At 45.6% G+C, this 19,978-nt stretch overlaps 1 protein-coding gene across 1 annotated transcript in view; it reads right to left on the bottom strand.

The window, feature by feature from the left end:
• RRP12 (ribosomal RNA processing 12 homolog) overlaps positions 1-18,744 on the bottom strand; it is a 44,455-nt gene extending 25,711 nt beyond the window's left edge. The window contains exons 1-21 of the mRNA XM_077258290.1: positions 18,479-18,744; positions 15,510-15,733; positions 14,914-14,997; positions 14,238-14,314; positions 14,049-14,154; positions 13,696-13,812; positions 13,453-13,591; positions 12,707-12,834; positions 12,134-12,232; positions 11,954-12,045; positions 10,824-10,935; positions 10,612-10,712; positions 8,940-9,054; positions 8,711-8,853; positions 8,512-8,633; positions 7,880-7,944; positions 4,637-4,799; positions 3,969-4,123; positions 3,723-3,784; positions 3,490-3,583; positions 2,833-2,991 (exon numbers count right to left, since the gene is read on the bottom strand). Coding sequence (XP_077114405.1) covers positions 2,833-2,991; positions 3,490-3,583; positions 3,723-3,784; positions 3,969-4,123; positions 4,637-4,799; positions 7,880-7,944; positions 8,512-8,633; positions 8,711-8,853; positions 8,940-9,054; positions 10,612-10,712; positions 10,824-10,935; positions 11,954-12,045; positions 12,134-12,232; positions 12,707-12,834; positions 13,453-13,591; positions 13,696-13,812; positions 14,049-14,154; positions 14,238-14,314; positions 14,914-14,997; positions 15,510-15,733; positions 18,479-18,617 — 2,496 coding nt within the window. The 5' untranslated portion in view covers positions 18,618-18,744. The remainder of the gene's footprint in view (positions 1-2,832; positions 2,992-3,489; positions 3,584-3,722; positions 3,785-3,968; positions 4,124-4,636; positions 4,800-7,879; positions 7,945-8,511; positions 8,634-8,710; positions 8,854-8,939; positions 9,055-10,611; positions 10,713-10,823; positions 10,936-11,953; positions 12,046-12,133; positions 12,233-12,706; positions 12,835-13,452; positions 13,592-13,695; positions 13,813-14,048; positions 14,155-14,237; positions 14,315-14,913; positions 14,998-15,509; positions 15,734-18,478) is intronic.
• Positions 18,745-19,978: the final 1,234 nt, after the last annotated feature.

Raw genomic sequence — 19,978 nt, forward strand, 5'->3', positions numbered from 1 at the left:
AAGCCCCGGGAAGCAGAGCGCTTCATCTGCGCACGCGCGGCCCCCGGAAGATGGCCGCCACCACCGATAACAGCATTCACCCGGCTTTGCTGCTTACCGGGCTGCTGCATCACCTCACCGGGGAAAGGGACCCTCTCACACTATACCCATCCCAGCGCCTCCTCATCCCAGCGCCTCCTCATCCCAGCGCCTCCTCATCCCAGCGCCTCTGCCGGTAACCACTGCTGCAACCCTCCCATGGACACCAGGCCGTGGCGTCGCCCACCTAAGCAGGAAGGGACCCTGCTCAGGTGCACGCCGTACCGCATCACCCCACCTCTGCCGACACCATGCCTCCTGTGACCCTGCTCTGCCACCGCCAGCCTTCAGGTAAGATACTGTAAATTCGGACAATAAGACGGACCCCCATCTTATAAAAAAATCTTTTTTTTGGCAATTTTCACCCCAAATTTGGGGTGCGCCTTATGGTCCGGTGCGTCTTATAGTCCGCGAAATACGGTAATTGGTAAACGGTGTAACTAGGAAAAAAAATCAAAACTGCAGAATTACATTTTTTTGGCTGCCGCAACATTGCAATAAAATGGGATCATAATATTGTCTCTACCCAAAAATGGCATCAGTAAAGAACATCCGGTCAAGCCACAAAAGATAAGCCCTCACCCATCCCCAGATCAAGGAAAATGAGACCGTTCCTAGTCTCTGAAAATGGCAATAAAAGCAACATTTTTATACAAATTTCTGATTTCTTTTTCCAGACTTAAAAAAACCCCCAAAACCTAGATGTGTTTGTTATCTGTGTCCTCGTACTGACCTGGGGAATCATAACGGCAGGTCAGTTTTTCCGTATAGTGAACATGGAAATTAGAAAGCTCAAAAAAGCATTGTGGAATTGCACTTTTTTTTTGCAATTTCACCGCATTTGGAATTTTTTTTCCTGTTTTCCAGTACAATATGATAATATGAATGTGTCATTCAAAAGTACAATTCGTTCCGCAAAAATCAAGACCACATATGGCTGGGAAAAAAAAAAGTTATAGGTCTTGGAAGAAGGGGAGGAAAAAACAAAACCGAAAAATAGCTCGGGGCGTTCTGCAGCTCAGGGATACAATGGTGGCATGACCTGCTTCATCAACCACTACAGGAAGTCTTAAGAAGTGCTGTTCTAGAATGAAAGGAGCAAACAATGTACAGATGTATTGGCCAAATGCCACAGATCTGAATATCTACTATATAATTGTCTAAGGGTCACTTCCGTCTCTGTCTGTCCTTCTGTCGGTCCTTCTGTCTGTCACGGATATTCATTGGTCGCGGCCTCTGTCTGTCATGGAATCCAAGTCGCTGATTGGTCGTGGCAAAACGCCCACGACCATTGCCACGACCAATCAGTGACGGGCACAGTCCGGCGGCAACATGGCCGCTCCTTCCTCCCCGCAGTCAGCGCCCGCTCCATACTCCCCTCCAGTCAGCGCTCACACACGGTTAATGCCAGCGTTAATGGACCGTGGTGTAACGCACTCCATTAACGCAGCTATTAACCCTGTGTGACCAACTTTTTACTATTGATGCTGCCTATGCGGCATCAATAGTAAAAAGATCGGTTACAAATAATTTAAAAAAAAGGTTATTCTCACCCTCCGACGTGGCGCGGTGTCCTCGGCAGTGCAAGCAGCAGGTTCCGGTGCCAAGAATGCTATGTGAGAAGGACCTGCCATGACGTCACGGTCATGTGACCGCGACGTCATCACCGGTCCTGCGCTCATACCAACCCTGGGTACGGAAGCTGCCGCGTGCACCGTACACAGGCGCCAGGACTTCAACGGCACTTCGGAAGGTGAGTATATGTTTATTTTTTATTTTACGTCACTGGGCAATATACTACATACTACGTGGCTGGGCAATATACTACGTGGCTGGGCAATATACTACGTGGCTGGGCAATATACTACGTGGCTGGGCAATATACTACGTGGCTGGGCAATATACTACGTGGACATGCATATTCTAGAATACCCGATGCGTTAGAATCGGGCCACCATCTAGTGTAATCATATGGGTCTTTAATCCTTGTATATGGTAGTGAAGGGGTTGTCTCTTGCTTCCTTTTTCAGTGGTGTGTCAGATGACCACTGCAGCCACTGACTGGCTGCAGTGGTCACATTTTGTTCAAGCAAGGAGACTATTTCTTTCAGCTTGGATGGAACCAAGACCACTGCAGATAATCAGTTTTGCCGATAGGCTGCAGAGGTCACGTTATGTTCCTTTTTTATGTGCAAGTTGCAGCCTAAGGGCAGGTGCAGATGGCCGTATTATCGGTCTGAATGAGTCTGTGACAAAACAGCGGATTGCACCCGGACCAATATTATTCTATGGGGCTGTGCACTTGTCCCAAAAAAATAAAAAATCTGCATGTCAGAGTTTGATCCGATGTTCGGATCACACTCGGCCATACAAGTCAATGAGTGGGTGGGAAACATCGGACTGCACTGACAAAATGGAGAATTTATTTTTCCATATTCTCTTAATCCGAGAGAATTGGATCACACGATGCAGACACTGAACTGAGTGTTATTTGCATAATCCACCCAATTCTCTCGGATGAATGTACAGCCGTCTGCAAAAGCCCGTAATGTGGCAAATTTTGCCTAGCAAGTCTGTTCTTACACTCACGTCTCCACCTGCTCACAATGGAACTGACAATCTAATCAATCAAGACTTAACGTATTTGTACGTCGTCTTCCATTCATCTGACTCCTATGTGAGATGTACGAAAATGTGCCGTATAAGCTTCCTAAGCATCGATGGTGGACTCCATGGCTGCAGTCAGACGCTCACCCTTTTGGCCGGGGATGAGGCACTTTTCAGTGATCCCAAAAGACTTTTCTTCAGCTCCTCCAAGTTGTTATTCACGAAGGCTACACACGGAGGCCTCTCCCCTCCGCAGATCTCCTCCAGGATACGATACGCCTTTTTCTGCACACTGTGGTTTTTTTCCTGATGTAATAAAATGAAGATTAGAGAGGTGTTTTTTTTTCTGCAATCCTAACTTACATCTAAACATTGAAAACTTTTAGCTGCTCAAATAAAGCTAACAAAATCGCTGATGGCAAGTAGAGAATATGAAAACGGTGAGGACCTAAACACAAGGAATATATTAAAATAAAGTTGCCAACTTCTCCTTAAACAATTAATAGGCTTTGTTTGAAACTAGAAAATCTCTTTTAACCCCTTCCCAAGATATGAGGTACGTGCAAGTAACACGTCGTCAGGCGCTGAGCCTGCAAGCGCACACAGCAGGCGACACCTGTGAGATACAGCCGTCATCTGGCTATAATGAAAGTAGGGATTAGAGCTATTTAATCCCTGCACTGAAGATGCAGCTGTCATATTAAATCTCGTGAGCCCTTCAACTTGGTGATCTGCTGTGTGCACTTCGCCAAATACATAAACCTAGTGCGATTCCCCCTAAATATATAATAACGTCTCACTCACCTCAAGAAATGGTAAAATGGTCTGATACACCCTGGTCATTGACGGCTCATCGGCATATGGTGCCATTGCGGTAATGAGATCAAGCACGTACAGCCTAAAAAAAAAACAAAAAGGAAGACAAATAGTTCTGAAAAAGAAATATCAGCAACATTTCAGAGTGGCTGCTCTGGTTCACAAAAATCGTTGTATGCCTATAATAAGGGTATAACACCCTCATAATACCAATAACTCACTTCTCGTTCTCCTCCTTCTCTGACGCCTTGGCACTGGCTTTTGATAATAAATCGCAGACGAGCTGTAAATGAAGAAAAATAAATTGAAGAAAAAAAAAAGTATAGGTGGTAAAACAGCTTGTCCGCCACTGCAACATGAGGAAGCAAAAAAGAAAAAAATTCCTTCTGCAACAGTATGGTGGCAGATAGACGAAGGAAGGAAGGAAGGAAGGAAGGAAGGAATGAATGAATGCTTTAACTCCTTACCTGCTGGTCTGTTAAACTCAGATAAGCCCGGATAGTTTCCATCACGGGAAACTTCTGTGTCGCGCCCTCTCCCGGTTCAGGCGCTTTCATGTACACGTTAAACAATATAGGAAGGTAATTCTTGGCTAATCGTCTCACTTCTGCTTTATCTTCCTCTGCGCAAACAGTGAAAATGAATATTAACTCAAGCACCGGTTTGTTATTCTGTTCCCTTAATCCCGGCGGATTAGTCGCGGGGCGATTAAAGCTTATTCGGTTCTGCTCTACATGACAATACGGATCAGGCAGTGGAGCAGCCAGGAGTAAGATTGTGGTTCTCTTGACAATACAGGACAAACAGGATGGAAGTAGAACGTTTTTTGGAGAGGTTGGTGATGACGCGCTTGTACTTTATTAATTTTGCAGATCTGCACAGAAAACCTCTCTTACAATCCCGCATTACAGAAAGATCGTGATGGGATTAAACCCCTTGCAGACTTTCCCTTTTTTTACCTTCGTTTCTCCACCTTCTTCAAAAATCTCTTGGTTTCCTTTCCCACCCCCCATCTACAACAGTCGTCATATTGGAAGCCTATTAAATGCCAGCCTTGAGTCATTTAATAAATTAAACTGTTGTGATCGGAGCTAAATGCCCCAACGGACCAGTGCCAAAGCTCCGGTGGTCCTACCTGCTTCACATCCTTTGTTAATTAATGTGCGGAGAGCTTGACAGGCTGTGAGACGGAGGTCCGGCCGGTCTAAGATAATCATTCCCAACGTCTTTGCAATGTTCTTGAAACAGGCGGCCACATCGGTGGGTCTGGTGCAGAAACCAGGCAGCATCGTCCAGATCTGAAATAATACAGACATAACATTAGAAAAAAGTCTGATGGGTGCAGGTCTCACCTCCCTGCTAGGAGCGGCAGATCACATACAAACAGAGTATCAGGGGGCCGGCTGCCGCTCCTAGCAGGCCGTACCCCCTGATGTGAGATGTAATGTCCCATAAGGGAGGGGGAGCAGTGAGGAGCAGCTTCAGCATTACAGAATTACAGGTAGTGTGAGGGTGGAAAACAGCACTATTCATGTTATCCTAATGGCTTATGAAGGTACGGCCATTATGATAAAAAAAATTCTCCCCAGAGTACCCACTTTAAAGTCAGATAGTAGGACTAAGTAAAAGTTCTAAAAAATATGGCAAAAATATATTTAAAAAAAAAAATTATAAAACAAGCACGTGTGGGGTTTACATAAATAGGATCGAGGGCACAGGGTCCTTTTTACAGGCTTTTTTAGCCTCCGCGCCGCCCCCCCTCCTGTCTCGCAGGCCTCATCTATTACTTTAGGCCCCGGCTCCTGTGCAGCCTAGTCGCGGTGGTTAGCTCCGCCACCTCCTTCCTGGCTTTTTTTCTCCCGCCCATAGCAGGTACACCCCCCGCTTCCTCTTTTGGTAGGCAGAAGCTGTGTCTCTGATTTTTCATTGAAGGCCTTCCCCTTCCTCCCTGCGATTGTCATCCTCCGGCACCTGGACCCAGAAGGTGGTGTTCTCTCCAAGTAACACAGGGACTGCAATCCCCCTGCAGCCCCTCTCCTAATACCGACATTACACCGCTCTAGGAGGAGAGGTCATCTGCACCTGGCCCTCCACTATTGCTGTGTTTGGGACAGACTCCCGGCAGAGTAACAAAAAACTCCGAATTCTCCAGCGGTCTCCCTCTGATCTCCAAAGCCTCGGTTGTTCTGTCCTCAGTAGAGATGGAATGACAGGACATTCTTCAGGGCCGCCGCCGGATGTATGAGTGTTATGTGTCTAATGCCGTCGGGTATTCCAGACCTTGACCGCAGCTCAGAAATACTCCCTCCTATACCGGGGTCTGTCCACAGTGAGTCTGTCGCAGGATACTGAGAATCATTTGCAGCAGGGCTCTCCTCATCTATCCAGGATAGCACCTACCAGGTACATTACAGTCGATAGCAGCAGCCTTCTCTGTAGTGACTCAGGCGTGCCTCAGATTGACTAATGCAGCGGTACCTTTGTTCTGTGCCAGAACCACCCGCTATTACATACCTCACGTTCAATTACAGCAGCGGTACTGGCGTTCTGCCCTATATTCAGGCGAGTCAGATACACCCTCTAACATGTACCGCATGGTCATTTGCAGCATCTACCTACGCTTCCTTCTATTCACCATTCAGTGAATCAAAAGTGAATCAGATGTGCCTTGTATCCATCTGTTATAGATGACTGCAGCAGCGGTACTAGACCGCTTTCAGGCGAGTCAGACGCATCTTCTATCATGTGCCTCATGGTTAATAACAGTTGGGTAAGTCTTATGCACAGACATCTCATACCTCGTTGTTGAAGACTCCAGCGTTACTTACAGTGAGTCAGACAACTTACATGGTTGATCACAGCGGCAGCATAAGTGCCCAGCGCACTTCCAGGTCGGTCAGATAAGCAGGTTTCAGGTGCCGTATGGCCAGCAGATTCTCTCTCTCTGCCACGTACCTTTCCCTGATTGCATGCCCCCCCCAAGTGCCTTGTTCACATCTAGTCATTCGGGCCTGACGCGAACTATCCAGCAGATCAGTCTACTGTGCCGTCCATGTGCTCTACCCACTATCCAGGCATTTCACCTGCCTTATGTGATTCAACAACTGCTTTTTAGGTGTTCTATTTCTTAGTGAGTCAGATCCCCAGTTACCATGTTTCTCAGGACTGATGGCAGTGCGATCCTAGGAGACCTTGAGCTAGCTCAACACCTGAGCTCCCTGCCTGTTTGTCAGTACTTACCTCCTTTTTCCTCACAGACTCCGGATATGGCCATGAGCGCAAGAGCCTATCAGCTCTGGGATTCAATTTTCCGAACATCACAGGAACAGGTTTTTCCCTTCCGACAAGAATCTGATCGGTTAACATCTTACTCTTCGCAAGCATCGATCACGGTACGGGAGGTGTTCTAGGCCCACATCCGACATAGGAGAAACAGGTTTCTTCCTTTGGCAAGAGTCGTATCTTTTTTCCATGTACTTCTCTGTCATCAGGAAAACCCAATCCAGCCAACGATATCCCGGACTAGATCTGACCCCCTAGTATATGGGGTTGGGTTTCGTGGCCAGCCGGTAAGCCTTCCTCCGCCTCCTTTCTGGAGCCTACACCAGTTATTCTAGTCGCTGGTTGTCTTCACTGGGGTCCATCCCTCCCCCACACACACTATTTCGAATAGTGGGACCTCGCCGCACATGATACTCTTGGTTGGTGTTGGGTTTTCAGCATTCAACTTTTTCACCGCAATCATCGGTTGGATTGTGACTCAGACCAAGGTGAGCGGTTCCACACACGAGTCTTCTCACCTCCTTCCTTTCCCAGATGGTCCAGGACAGATAGCTGAAGATGTCATATGGAAGGTTGCTCCTTTTCCAGATTCTAGGTGCTCCTTCCCATGGCCATGTTTCCGGGGAAATGATTGGTCTCCTTCCATGTGTTCCTTGGCTTACTCCAACTATACAGGGACTTTCCATCTAATTTTTCCCTGTTCAGACAGTAGGACGGTATCCATCTCCGTTCAGGTGTGACGGCTCGTATACCAAGGTGCCTTACAATGCCAGTCAGGGCGATCATTTCCATAGTCCTTCTGACCATCCTCATCCCAGTTTACCTGGGATTGCCCCAGTGTTTTACTCCCAGATTGCAGAGACTCTGATTCTCTTCCAACCCTAGGGGTGGCCATCGGCCTAGCAGTCTTTTTCTCAGCATCCCTGCGGACATCTTCTGCCCAATGGATGATGTATAAAAGGTGGTGTACATGGGAAAAATATGCCAGATGGTTACCTTTGCTGGGAAGCTCATATGCCTGGTTCACAATATAGATAAGACTCCTCCACCCCACATCCTCCCTCTATAGCGCTGAGTGATCCAGGACATCACTTACCTGCCACTGAAGCGTCTCATAGATCTTGGCCTCCAGACTTCTCCCGGCCTCAGCGAAGTCACTGGCTATGAAAAAAACAAAAAAAAGACACCAGTGAATCCACATCAGTTATACATCCCAAAATATATATAAATTTTTTTTATGAGAAATATTTAAATTTTCTAATTGCAAATTATATATGAAAAATGCCACATTCAGACAGGACGCTGAACCTTCAAAATCCAACACGTTTTTCTGCTCAGTGCACCCTCCTCCAAGCATTACCTAATTAAAAGGCTAAAAGTGGGATACTCCGCATCTCTCCACTGCATGTATGGAGGACAGGCACTGTTAATATTGGTGCAATATTTAATACGACAGGTCCACAATACCTGTAAGCCCTGGTTAAGACCAGGCCTACCTCTTATGCAAGAATGCAGCATGGTCACCTATATTTTCCATACACTTCCTTAATTTCCACTGATTTTTATTAATTATCCCGAATAATGACACAGGACATCCATGCGCTTACTGACAGCATGTGGAGTACTTAAGGGATTGCTTGATGAAAAATATATTAGAAAGATGTAAAACTTCTCCCTATTCATTGGCTATATATACAAAAACATCGGAGGTAAAGACATTAGAGTCACCTCGCTTCTTTAGCTTTTCAGCCAGGGGCAAGAAATATCTGGTGAAGAAATCCAGCTCTGTGTTCTTCACGTAGTCCCGGATCACGGGCACCAGCCAACTGCGCGGGAAGTCAGAGATGTCCCTGGAAGAACAAAACGCCGATAAATACCGAGATCACGTCGGCAGATAAAGCCGCCCCAGACTACAAATGATGCTTACTCTCTGCCGTCAATCAGCAGCGGAACAGCTCTCAGGACCACCTCGGGCCCCATGTTCTCTACAGCAGCTCCAACGGCACGGTCCAGCTCTGCGGTGTGAGGGAAGTGAGCCGATATCCGCAGGTCAGCAAGAGTCTGCAAACACTGCAATGGACGATGGTCAGAGGATCAGAGAGCACAGGAGCAGAGACATCACCTCGCCGCCATCATCCAGTCCAAGTATACATTACCTTCTTCATAATGGGGTGGCAAAACTTTCCAGCAGCCTCAAAAAAGCTCTGTAACACCTGGAGGACAAAGACCCAGGAGGCATGGAACTTGTAGGAGAGGCCTTCTTCCACCAACCTGGAGAGATAAGCATAGGACATAAGACTAGTAACAGACACTGATACCGGAGGATACAGTCATGGCCATCGTTATCCTACACGTAATGAGGAGGTTCATATCAAAGGACAGACGGGGTAAGGAGAGTCAATTATGTGGTGGGAAGTTAGGGGACGGTGAGAATCCTGCTGAAAGGAAAATTAGTTGGGCCTTAGATTGCAGCGGTTACTTACACTGGGGTGTACGGGGTCTGGCAGAATCCCCCTCCATTAGACCCACTGCCTTGATCAGGTAGTCACTGCCACAGTCAAGGGTCCCTGAAGCTATGCCAATCCCGTGCAGCAAGTAAAGGGGGGTGGCCGACGAGCAATAAGCAGTCAGGCCGTCCTCTTCACTTGCTGCTCCGCTCGCGTATCGGAAACACTGATCGGAAAGCTCAGCAGCAAGGACCCAAACATGGAGCCGTGGATTGTGGAACTGGGGCTGATGTGAGCGAGTCAGTAATGCAGGAGCTATAGTCCGTCATCTTCCCCAGTTCATGTACAGACATTTTCTTTGCTTTTCCGTAAGTGAAGTTTTAAAAACTCAAATATTTTACTCCTTCAGTTTATTCGAATCATTTTTTCTCTTCGTGATACCTAAATTATACATTTTTTTTTCAAAGACTGAACAATTGTGTTCCCTTTTCCACTGCAATTATTTTTATTTGTCTGACATGTTTTGATTTTTCCGTCGGGTGCGGGGCTAAAAACAGCTATTCAGACCAGCAGTGGCTTTTTTCTTTTTTACTTTATTTATTTTTTTTTTTATTATTATTCACACATTGTCCACCCCACCACCATATGGTCATCAAAGACCTTTGGGGGCATTTCAGTATCTTTTTTATTGACTTTTTCCGGTTACTGGGGGCTGGTACATTGTCCACAGTTACAGGGCAAATTCAGGTTTGTGGCTGCACAGTAGAGATGATCTGCGTCTCTTAAGATACAGCAGCTCCTCCTGTGTCTCAGCACCCGGCAATCGTACCATCATTGGATCTACAGGAAGATGACTAATCCTAAGGCCACGTTCACAGGTCCAGTACTTTACATCCGTATTTGTAAGCGAAAATCAGGAGTGGAACAATCAGAGGAAGAGTTAAATAGAAACACGTCACCACATCTGTATTTATCACCCACTCCTGGTTTTGGCTTATAAATACTGATGTAAAATACTGAGTGTGTGAACGTTGCGTAATCTGTATAAACAGCACTTGTGTTGTCCTGTGTATACAGCCATGGTAATAAACCACTTCTGCCTTCTCTATGGCGAGACCGGTCACATACGACAGCCGCTCCCTGCCCCGATGTTTTACAAAATCCTTGCCTAGTCATGTGGACTAAACCGCTGTTTTATGACATTAGGAGGTCTGCAAGTAGTTAACGATCATTAAGTCCTCATCTCCGCCTGCTGTCTGTGAATTGCAGCATTGCATTCAGAAAATGAAATAGCCTGACAGGTGCAAAGCCTCTTGGCTCGGAGCCCTCCCTTGCAAAAAGCCATGCACTAGCATTACTATAGATTTCTGGAGTGACTCACTTAAACATTTTACAGATGTGACCAGCAGGTCCAGCGACTGAAGCAGGATGGACGGTCCCAATCTCTGCAATGTGGGGCACAATGCATTCTGTAAGAAGAGACTGGGGAAAAGGCAGAGAAGTCAGATGAAAGGCAAAAACCATTAATATTAGCAATGAAACAGTTAACACACACCCCGGCTAGTAGTAGCCCGGAGTTACATATCAGCATACCTTTAATGTGCGAGCAGCTGCGGAAACAACCTGTGTGTGCGGGGACAGGAGGCAAGTCATGGATGTAGAGAAGAGCCGAGGGAGGTGACCAAGACACAAGTCCCACTGCAATCTGCAAATACAAACACTACATTACCGCAGAGAAAGGCTATGTGCCCACTTTTCGGATTCGTGTGCGGTTTTTTTCGCACCATTTTTGAAAAATCCTCAGGTAGAAAGTACTGCGTTTTACCTGCGGATTCCTATTATGGTACAGGTGTAAAACGCTGCGGAATCCGCACAAAGAATTGACATGCTACGGAAAATACAACGCAGCGTTTCCACGCTGTGTTTTTCCGCAGCATGTGCACTGCGGATTTGGTTTTCCATAGGTTTACATGGTACTGTAAACCTGATGGAAAACTGCTGCCAATCCGCTGCGGATCCACAGACAAATCCGCAACGTGTGCACACAACCTAAGAGATGAGAATGGCAGACACAGATTTAATCCCTGGAGGATATAGCCAATATTCATTTTGGTCCTAGGTGGTTGTTTTTTTTTTTTCATTTTCTTTCAGGTGCCATAACTTTTTTTTTTCCATAGGAATAGCTATCTAAGAGCTTGTTTTTCGCAGTTTTATAGGACACCATTCTTTTTACTAAACCACGTACAGGAAAACAGGGAGAAAAAAAATCCAATAAAATGGTGGAGGTAAGAAAAAAAAAAAAAAATTGAACAATTCTGTCATTTTTACGCGTTCATTGCGCTATAAAATGACCTGGAAACAGATTCTAGGTCTGTGTGAACACAGAAATAATAAAAACTAAAGTTGAATTTTTGGTTGCATTAAGAATAGAACTTTTCTCCTACAAACCACATTGTATAATGAGTGCAGACTAGTCTCCCATTTTTACAGCCGTATTGGGTGTTTGCAATAGTTGCACCATTGTTTTAGGCTGTGCAGTTTTCCATGGCTGCTCTTGTGGGACCACGATGGCACATGTCAGCTCTTATGGTGTCCACTGCACAAGGCCTGAGAAATAAGATGTGTCTGCCATCTAGGGGTGAAATGTTGTACTGCAGTGCTTATATATCCGTAGGAATAAAAAAACGTTTTATTGTGTTCCAGATTAAATATAGTTTCCCTACCGGGTCAAATTTACATGAGCTTGTTCCATGACAGCTAGCCAGGCCAACATGGGCTGCAGGTCGTTCTCATTAGGAAGATAATCATACAGCGCCTGTCAGAAAAGTAGTAAGAATATATCAAGGCTGTGCAGTAAAATGACAAATGATGGGAGGAATGAGACAAGGCGGATTTATACTCACAGTGATGATCTGGGCATTGAGCTCTGCAGTCAGCGCTTGGGTATTTGGCTTGAAGTTGAAAAGGGCATGAAAGGCTTGCATGGCACAGGCGGTGATCATCTGTAGAAGGAATATAAAGGGTTTACCCATCATAAAACAATAGCATACTGCTGGACATACCATCATCCTCTTATGATCATGGAGGTCCATACTGCTGTATCCCCACCAATCCTAAGAATAAAGGGGACCCAGTACAGGTGTAGTTCCAAATCCTCTCCTAATGTTTCTCCACACCTCGGTGTGCGGGAGAAGCAGCGCTTTATCAGTGATTTGCACCCCTGTATTATCAGAGTGGGACACCCACCATCTCCTATCTTGCAAGGAAGTCTCGGGAGGAATCTTAGCACCCTGCTCATTTTATTCATGCATTTCCAGGAGGAACAATAGAGGAATTGCTCCACAATGGCTATTTCACAGATAATGCAAGTGTTTACAAAAAAAGAGAAAGCAAAAAAGCTCCTCCTTAAAATTTCCCACTCAGACTTAAAAGGTTCTTCTGGCCTGCACCCCCATATCACATACATACACACTCACCACGTGGCTTAAGGTCATGACTTTCAGCAAAGTCTCACAGCAGGACTTCACTAAGATGACAGGGAAACATGGCAGCACCTCCTTCAGCAGTGACAGCATGTGCAGGGTGGTGGTGGCTTCTTTGCTGCCTGCACAGCATGGAAATACAAGAGGAAATAGAAAAGGGTTAGCTTTATCCTGTAATGAAAGTCAGGAGGGCAGCAGCCCCAATCCCATCCTCCCCCCTCCGCATCAGGAGGGCAACTGCCCCCATCCCACCCTCCGTGTCAGGAGGGCAGCGGCCCCCATCCCATCCTCCGCGTCAGGAGGGCAACTGCCCCCATCCCACGCTCACAGTCAGGAGGGCAGCGGCCCCCTTCCCATCCCTCCCCTTCCTACAGTCAGGAGGGCAGCAGCCCCCATCCCATCCCTCCCCTTCCTACAGTCAGGAGGGCAGCGGCCCCCGTCCCATCCCTCCCCTTCCTACAGTGAGGAGGGCAGCGGCCCCCATCCCATGTCAAACCCCCACCCACCAAGAGTCAGAAGGGCAGCGGACGACTATCCCATACCCCCCCATCCACCCTCCTGAGTCAGGAAGGCAGCAGCCCCATGCCCCCCCACACACACACACACAGAGTTGTAGGGCAGCGGCCTCCATCCCCTCAGAGTCAGGTAAAGCAGCGGCCCCCATGCCCACAGTCAGGTAAAGCAGCGGTCTCCATCCCCCAGAGTCAGGTAAAGCAGTGGTCCACATACAGATCTCTTACCTCCAGACTTCTCAATTTCCTGGATACAGAATTTAGCTGTGGACGGTGCAGCTGGGTGGTGAGTGGGGGGTGAATCAGAAAACATGAACTCGCTGCCTTTTAAGATGGAGCACACAGCGAGCTGAGCTGCCTTGCGAATCTAATAAATCATGGAAGCAAAAAAAATAACTTGGTACATTTCTGAATCATCCTCTCCCAATACCGCAGCTCAGCAGAGAACTGTGAATGGACCCATTATCTTACCTTCGGTTTTGCATGGACAGTGAAGCTTAATATCCCGTGGTAAACCTGCAGGGTGGACGGGTAACTCCACACAGAGAGGTCCTGTTTGCGCAGCAGTATGGCCAGGCAGGAGACAATCTGCAATAAAGACATTACATTTTTACGAGTCTTTGCAGCAAACAGAGGGAGAATGCATTGATTTTTAACCCCTACATGCTTTATGATGAACTATTACAAGCCCAATCAAAATATAAAACTATTTAGCCCATAAGCACTGTGAACAAAGAAAAAAAAAAATCAAAGTGCCAGAATTACTATTTTTCGGTCACTGTATTTTCTCCAATGGAAATAAGATCATAGTAAAAACTACTCACCCATCTAACTGCAGAGACGCTGCCTTTATTTGCTTGTGATGCCAAGATGTCCATAAATGCCTTCGATGTGTCCGAAAATTTCTTAATCAGCACGGGACCTGGCACCCTTTAAAAAAAAAAAAAAAAAAAAAAATATTGTAATAATAAGGTGCAAGATGACCCCACAGATTTAAGGATTAACCCACTGACCTCTTCATAACCAGATTGAGCAGATAGGCGACTGCGGCCAAAGACTCGGAGGACTCCACCGCCTCGAGGGTCGTCATCTAGGAGCAAACGACGGCTTAATGTTAACTACTTGCATTACAAAATCCACAACAGAATAAGTCATGAGTCAGAAGATGGTTAGAAACTTGTTTTAGCTTTGATTATTGGCATCTTGTAACCCTAACAATATAGTAAGGGCATTCGTGGGTTAAGCGGGAGGGACTCAGGTCACAGATGTTGGTGGTCTCTGCCTTCACAAGGCATTTACTAAAATTTGGAAAAAATATTTTGTGACCCTGATCCTTCCTTTCTGCAAAGCAAAGATTCAGTCTTGTAAGACCCAATTACAGGAGGCCACGTTAATAGTCTGTGGTCGCGGGCGAGAACATGGCAAACTTCATCGTATCTGCCTACATCCCAGCACCTTGTCATAGAGAAAAGAAGGACTGGGGCAATTTTTGCAGTAGAAAAGAAGGCATCACATTGTTATGCAGCTCATCCAGAAAACAAAGGCATCTGCAACGGATGATATGGCGGACCACAAGAACTCAGTCTTGGATGTTTATGAAGATGAATTGGATGACAGCAGAGGATCGGTTACAGGTCCTCCTCACAGAGTTGCACCTTTCCACCCTACCAATTCAGGAGAAACACTGACCAGGGCTGCAAAGTATTCTGTCTCCGTCTCATTTCCTCCCTGGGATCGGATCACTTCAGTCACAGCCGCCAGCACAGCACAGATCTGAAAAATATAAAAACAAATTAATCAGAAATTAACTAGACATGTTCATCCTTAAAAGCTTCAGATATCCGTGCACAATTGTTTATAGATATTTTTTTTCTTGAAACAAAGCAACTTTCTAGATAGTCTATTAGGCTACGTTCACATTTGCGTTGTGCGCCGCGTCGGCGACGCAACGCACAACGCAAACAAAACCGCAACAAAACGCACGCTAAAACGCTGCGTTTTGCGACGCATGCGTCCTTTTTGGCCGAAAGTTGGACGCAAAAAAAATGCAACTTGTTGCGTTCTCTGCGCCCAACGCTTGCAGCCATGCGTCACAAAACGCAGCACAACGCATGTCCATGCGCCCCCATGTTAAATATAGGGACGCATGCGGCGACGCTGCGGCGCCGAACGCTAATGTGAACGTAGACTTAGACGTGCCCTGGCATTGTGCTGTTGTAACTCCTTCATCTAGCTGGCTGTTCTGCTGAATGTGACAGCGCAGGAATCTGACGGGACTTTCTCACCTCTTTATGAGCCGCTGAGTTGGACTCCCAATATCTCTGCACTTTGCCAAAGGTGACATTGGTGCAGTCAGACAAGCCGCTCAAGAAAGTGGCTCCCGACTTCTCGGTCACGGCCATGTCAGCGTCCTCCTCCATGTCTTCTTCAGGCTTCTTCTGCACGGTGAATGACCCGGATTGGAGATCATTGTGGAGCTTCAGGGCATCTACAGTCAGGTCACTTTTACCTGGAGCATCGAGAGGAAAGCAGGACAGGGTGAGGCCAGGTGTATATATGTACTACACAGCCAGGGGTATTAATGGAAAAGCTCGAAAAAATATTAGATTAAAAAAAAATAATTAAATTGGGTTGGATTTTGCCTTCAGCTCCTCTGCAGACCCATGTGCCTGCATGATCACAGACTGCAAATGGATTCACTTGTATCACCGTAAACACATCATCAGCAGAAATGTCTGACAGTTTGCTACAATGTATCAGTCTAGAGTCCCGGCTATTCCAGCTCAGAGCATTGTCTACACTAGATACAATTGTATCCACTTCTCATATGTGCAGGATTACTGTGTATGGATGGAAACAAGAGCGTTCTCATCCACTGACAGCAAGCAGAATTCTTGAAAATGATTGGAGAACTCAGATGTGTAATGATCGGCTGATCCCAGGGGCTTAGGAGGAGAAGAGGATGTGGAGTTACACAATACAGTACGGTCAGTGCAGCAAGGTTACACAGATGTAATTCCATCCACACACCGCAGAGAAAATCTGCATGGTAAGTTGTCCGGTGCTTGAAATTTCTCATCCGCCATCCGAAGTACTATAATGCCCTATGTTCCCAAAGGTGCCCACACATCTTTAACTGTCCCAACCCTACACAACTACCTTCCTTTGGTCCTGGAGAACATCCCCTTTTGGACCATTTGACCTGGAAGCCAGACCAGTGCGTACTCCTCCGTGCACCAGACTGTCCACCCTGGAAGTTTCCTGGGACACTTATCCCTAACACAACTGGTGAGCTAAAATTATGTTACTTTTTGTGCATTTCAGTCCTTAGTCAGCAATGATTAAAGACTGAAACGCATCAGAAATTTTTATGGGTGTTGGATCTGGATTGTCTAGCTATTGCATATTTTTGAATACATTTTTTTTTCTTTTTAATGATTCACTTGCTGGATTTTTTCTGTTTCCTTTATATGGGACTTGCAGTACTTCTGAATCCTTTTCTCCCAAGTGAGCTGACATTCCTCTTTTTCTTACACTCTTTAATGCCGTAAAGGAACGGGTGTAGGTGTCTGAAATAAGCTCATGAGCTGACCCCCACTCCCCATAGTGCAGGGTCTGCACGTAAACTCCAAAATGGAACTAATAAAAAATGCAGATCCCCCATGCAAAAAAAAAAAAGAAGAAGCACCCACACAGCTCCATCCATGGAAAAATAAAAAAGTTACGAGTCTTGGAAAAAGGCGATACAAATCAACATTTGTTTAGATATTAGAATAATTAAAAATAAAAATTCTATTCCCCTCCTTTTTCACCAATTAAAAATAAAACATTTAACATTGCAGCGAATGTAAAAGTACAATCCACATCTCCTACAAGAAAAATGTAGTAAAAAAAACAAAACCTTCACTCCTGAGGAAGCCAAAGAGTGGTGGCGATACGCTTAGGTTTCATTCCTGCTCTCATTCAGTTAGTTATCTTACCTAACTTGTTACATGGTCCCTCTGTGTCATTTCTTTGTATCTACCTTTGCTCTTGGTGACACTTGTGCATTATTTCTGCACATCTATATCGAGTCTAAAAAAAAAAATCTAGCCAAAGGTATCTATTTATATAGGTTTTGGGTTAAATGCATTATGGTTCATGCGTCTATTGCATTGTGTTACTTTTGGGTATCCTCCGTTACCTTATGGAATATAAATATATATATATACTTTCTTGTGATTTCTCAATCTGTCAGGTTGGGCAGCACAATGGCTCAGTGGTTAGCACTATATGGTGGCTCAGTGGTTAGCACTGTTGCTTTGGGTCCAGGGTTCAAATCTCACCAGGTACAACATCTGCCTTGATCTGTCTTCTCCCCGTGTTTGTGCGGGTTCTCCGGTTTCTTCCCACACTCCTGAGACATACCGATTGGGAATTCAGATTGCGAGCCCCAATGGGGACAGTGATGATGGTGTCTATAGAATTAATGGCGCTATACAAGCAGGACATATTGATAACCTGGTGGTTTTTATTACTTGTTGTCCATGTCTTACTTTTGCTACTTATAATAAAGATGTTCTCATCTGGTGATACTACCTACTTTTCTAATTATGCCTTTAAAATAAGTCTGTACTGGGATGATCCTCACTTATTTCAAGATGCCCTTTGTCAAGGAAAAAAAAATTTAAGAAAACCATGCACCCAAAATGGTGGCAATAAAAAAAAAAAAATCCTGACGCTGAACTCAGGGAGAACCCAAACGCTGGGACTTCATTATTTTTACTCAGTTGGGCTTTTTCGCCGTTTTAGAGTATTTTATATGATAAAATTACAAACTACGACCGATCCAGCCCTGACACGGCTGCATCAAAGGTGGGGAAAAAAAATCAGCTTCCTTAAAGGGGTTGTCAACCCTTGTTAAAGTTGTTTCCTTTTAACATGAAAATATAGAAGTACACAGCGCCCATTGGAGACAATAACAGAGCAGAGGATCAGCATCACCGTGACCCCGGGGTGGTCCGGAGTCAGAGATCCCCCAGCACACACTGGAGAGCCTTATAATCAGCAGGACAGGTGTGCATCAACTGAGAAGAGAGCGCTGCGTGTGTCCAGTCACTGACAGCAGCAAAGACCCTGAAATCCAGGGAAAATTACAGCCAGTGAAGAGTTCTGGTAAATCCCTTTAAGGATCCCTTTAAGACAGCTGATGAAAGTGCCACCGGTGCTCTGTGACCCCCCTCCCCCTCCACAAAACTCCAGCTGGTCGCCTCACCTGAGGGTCGGCTGAAGAACCGGCTCCTCGCCGCCTCCCGGTGCCGCTTGGCCTGAGGGTTGGAGTCGCTGCTGTGTCCCTTCTTCCAGCGCTTCACTTTCCCGGCGGTCCCGGAGCGGAGCTTCCCAGACTTCCCCATGATCCGTGGTGACTGCGGTTCCACGCTGAATCCACGTGCGGCCTCCACTACACGCCGGTCACTTCCGCCCCCGTCAGCGAGCACAGCGCTCTATGGTGCAGCCGCTTCCGGCGGAGCAGATTACAGCGCACTGCCCTCTGGTGGTCAGTGCGGTACTGCAGGGGGGAGACATCCAGAGAGGTTCTACAAGGACCCGGTAGTGGAGGGACAGGCTGGGGGGTCAATTGTAATTTTATTTATTTATTTTTTTGCACTTTTTCCCCCCCCTCAAGTGTTTTTTGCACTCATTACTTTATTTTTCCATCCAAATAGCCTGGCAGGAGTTTAATTTTAAATTATACCGTTCAGTTTAGAATATCATGAAATACAAGTGGGGAAAAAAAAAAAATCCAAGTGCACGGAAATGGTGAAAAAAAAACTTTTTGGGTGTTTTGATTTTACAGATCCACTTTAAAAAAACAAAACACACCGACTGAATGTGAACCAAGGCTGCGTTCACATTGAGATTTTATTTAATGAAATGAAATTTTGGAACAGAAAGTGAGCTGAAACTTATGAAATCTCAAAATTCCTCCAAAACATTAAGTCTCTGCTCGGGCGCCATGTGCATGGAGTCTTTTTGCAGACTTTTTAGAGCAGAAATTGAGCAGAACCTCCCAGTTTTTGAGTTTCTGCTCCAAAAAGCTCCATTGGCACATAGCCAGTCTCCCCTCAGCGTGCACAGAGCCTTTCTACACTATTCTTTTGCCAGGGTTTTTGGGCACAAAGAATGGCATCAATTTCATGCATTTTCCCCAATAATTTCTAGCGGTATTTTTTCACACATTTTATACTTGCATTTTTTCAGACCTTTTTATGTTACATCTTTATGAAAAACTTGCCTGAAAGCTCCCTATCCCTTGAAGTCGTCGCCTGAAAAAATGTAGCTTGTGTAATGCTTTCCATGTTACGTTCCACTAAAAAAAAAAAAAAAGTGTTTTTCTGAAAAAAATAAAATAGCTGCGTGCAAATATATCTTTTGGCCTAACAGCAGCAGTTTTGGGGGTTTTTTTATGTTGCAGAATTTTAATATTACAAGTCATATAATTCATAGATCTTGGATTTTTCTTAAGACGACAGAATGCCAAAATTGCAACAAAAATTGCACCAAGAAAGGAAAGATATGGCGGTGAAAATTGGTCAGAGATCGCAGTCACGCTCGGGTTGGGAGACGGGTGACCAGTCAGTGCCTTGCCGTCCAATATTGGACCATTTGGCATGGACTTCTGAATGCGCCCTTACAATAAAGGGTTATTCCCATGTTACTTTATGAGTAAAATTGCAAAGTGTTTGTAAAAATCTATATTTGTCATTATAAATCA

The sequence above is a fragment of the Ranitomeya variabilis genome, chromosome 4 (assembly GCF_051348905.1).
Source record: "Ranitomeya variabilis isolate aRanVar5 chromosome 4, aRanVar5.hap1, whole genome shotgun sequence".
Classification (NCBI taxonomy): Eukaryota; Metazoa; Chordata; class Amphibia; order Anura; family Dendrobatidae; genus Ranitomeya; species Ranitomeya variabilis.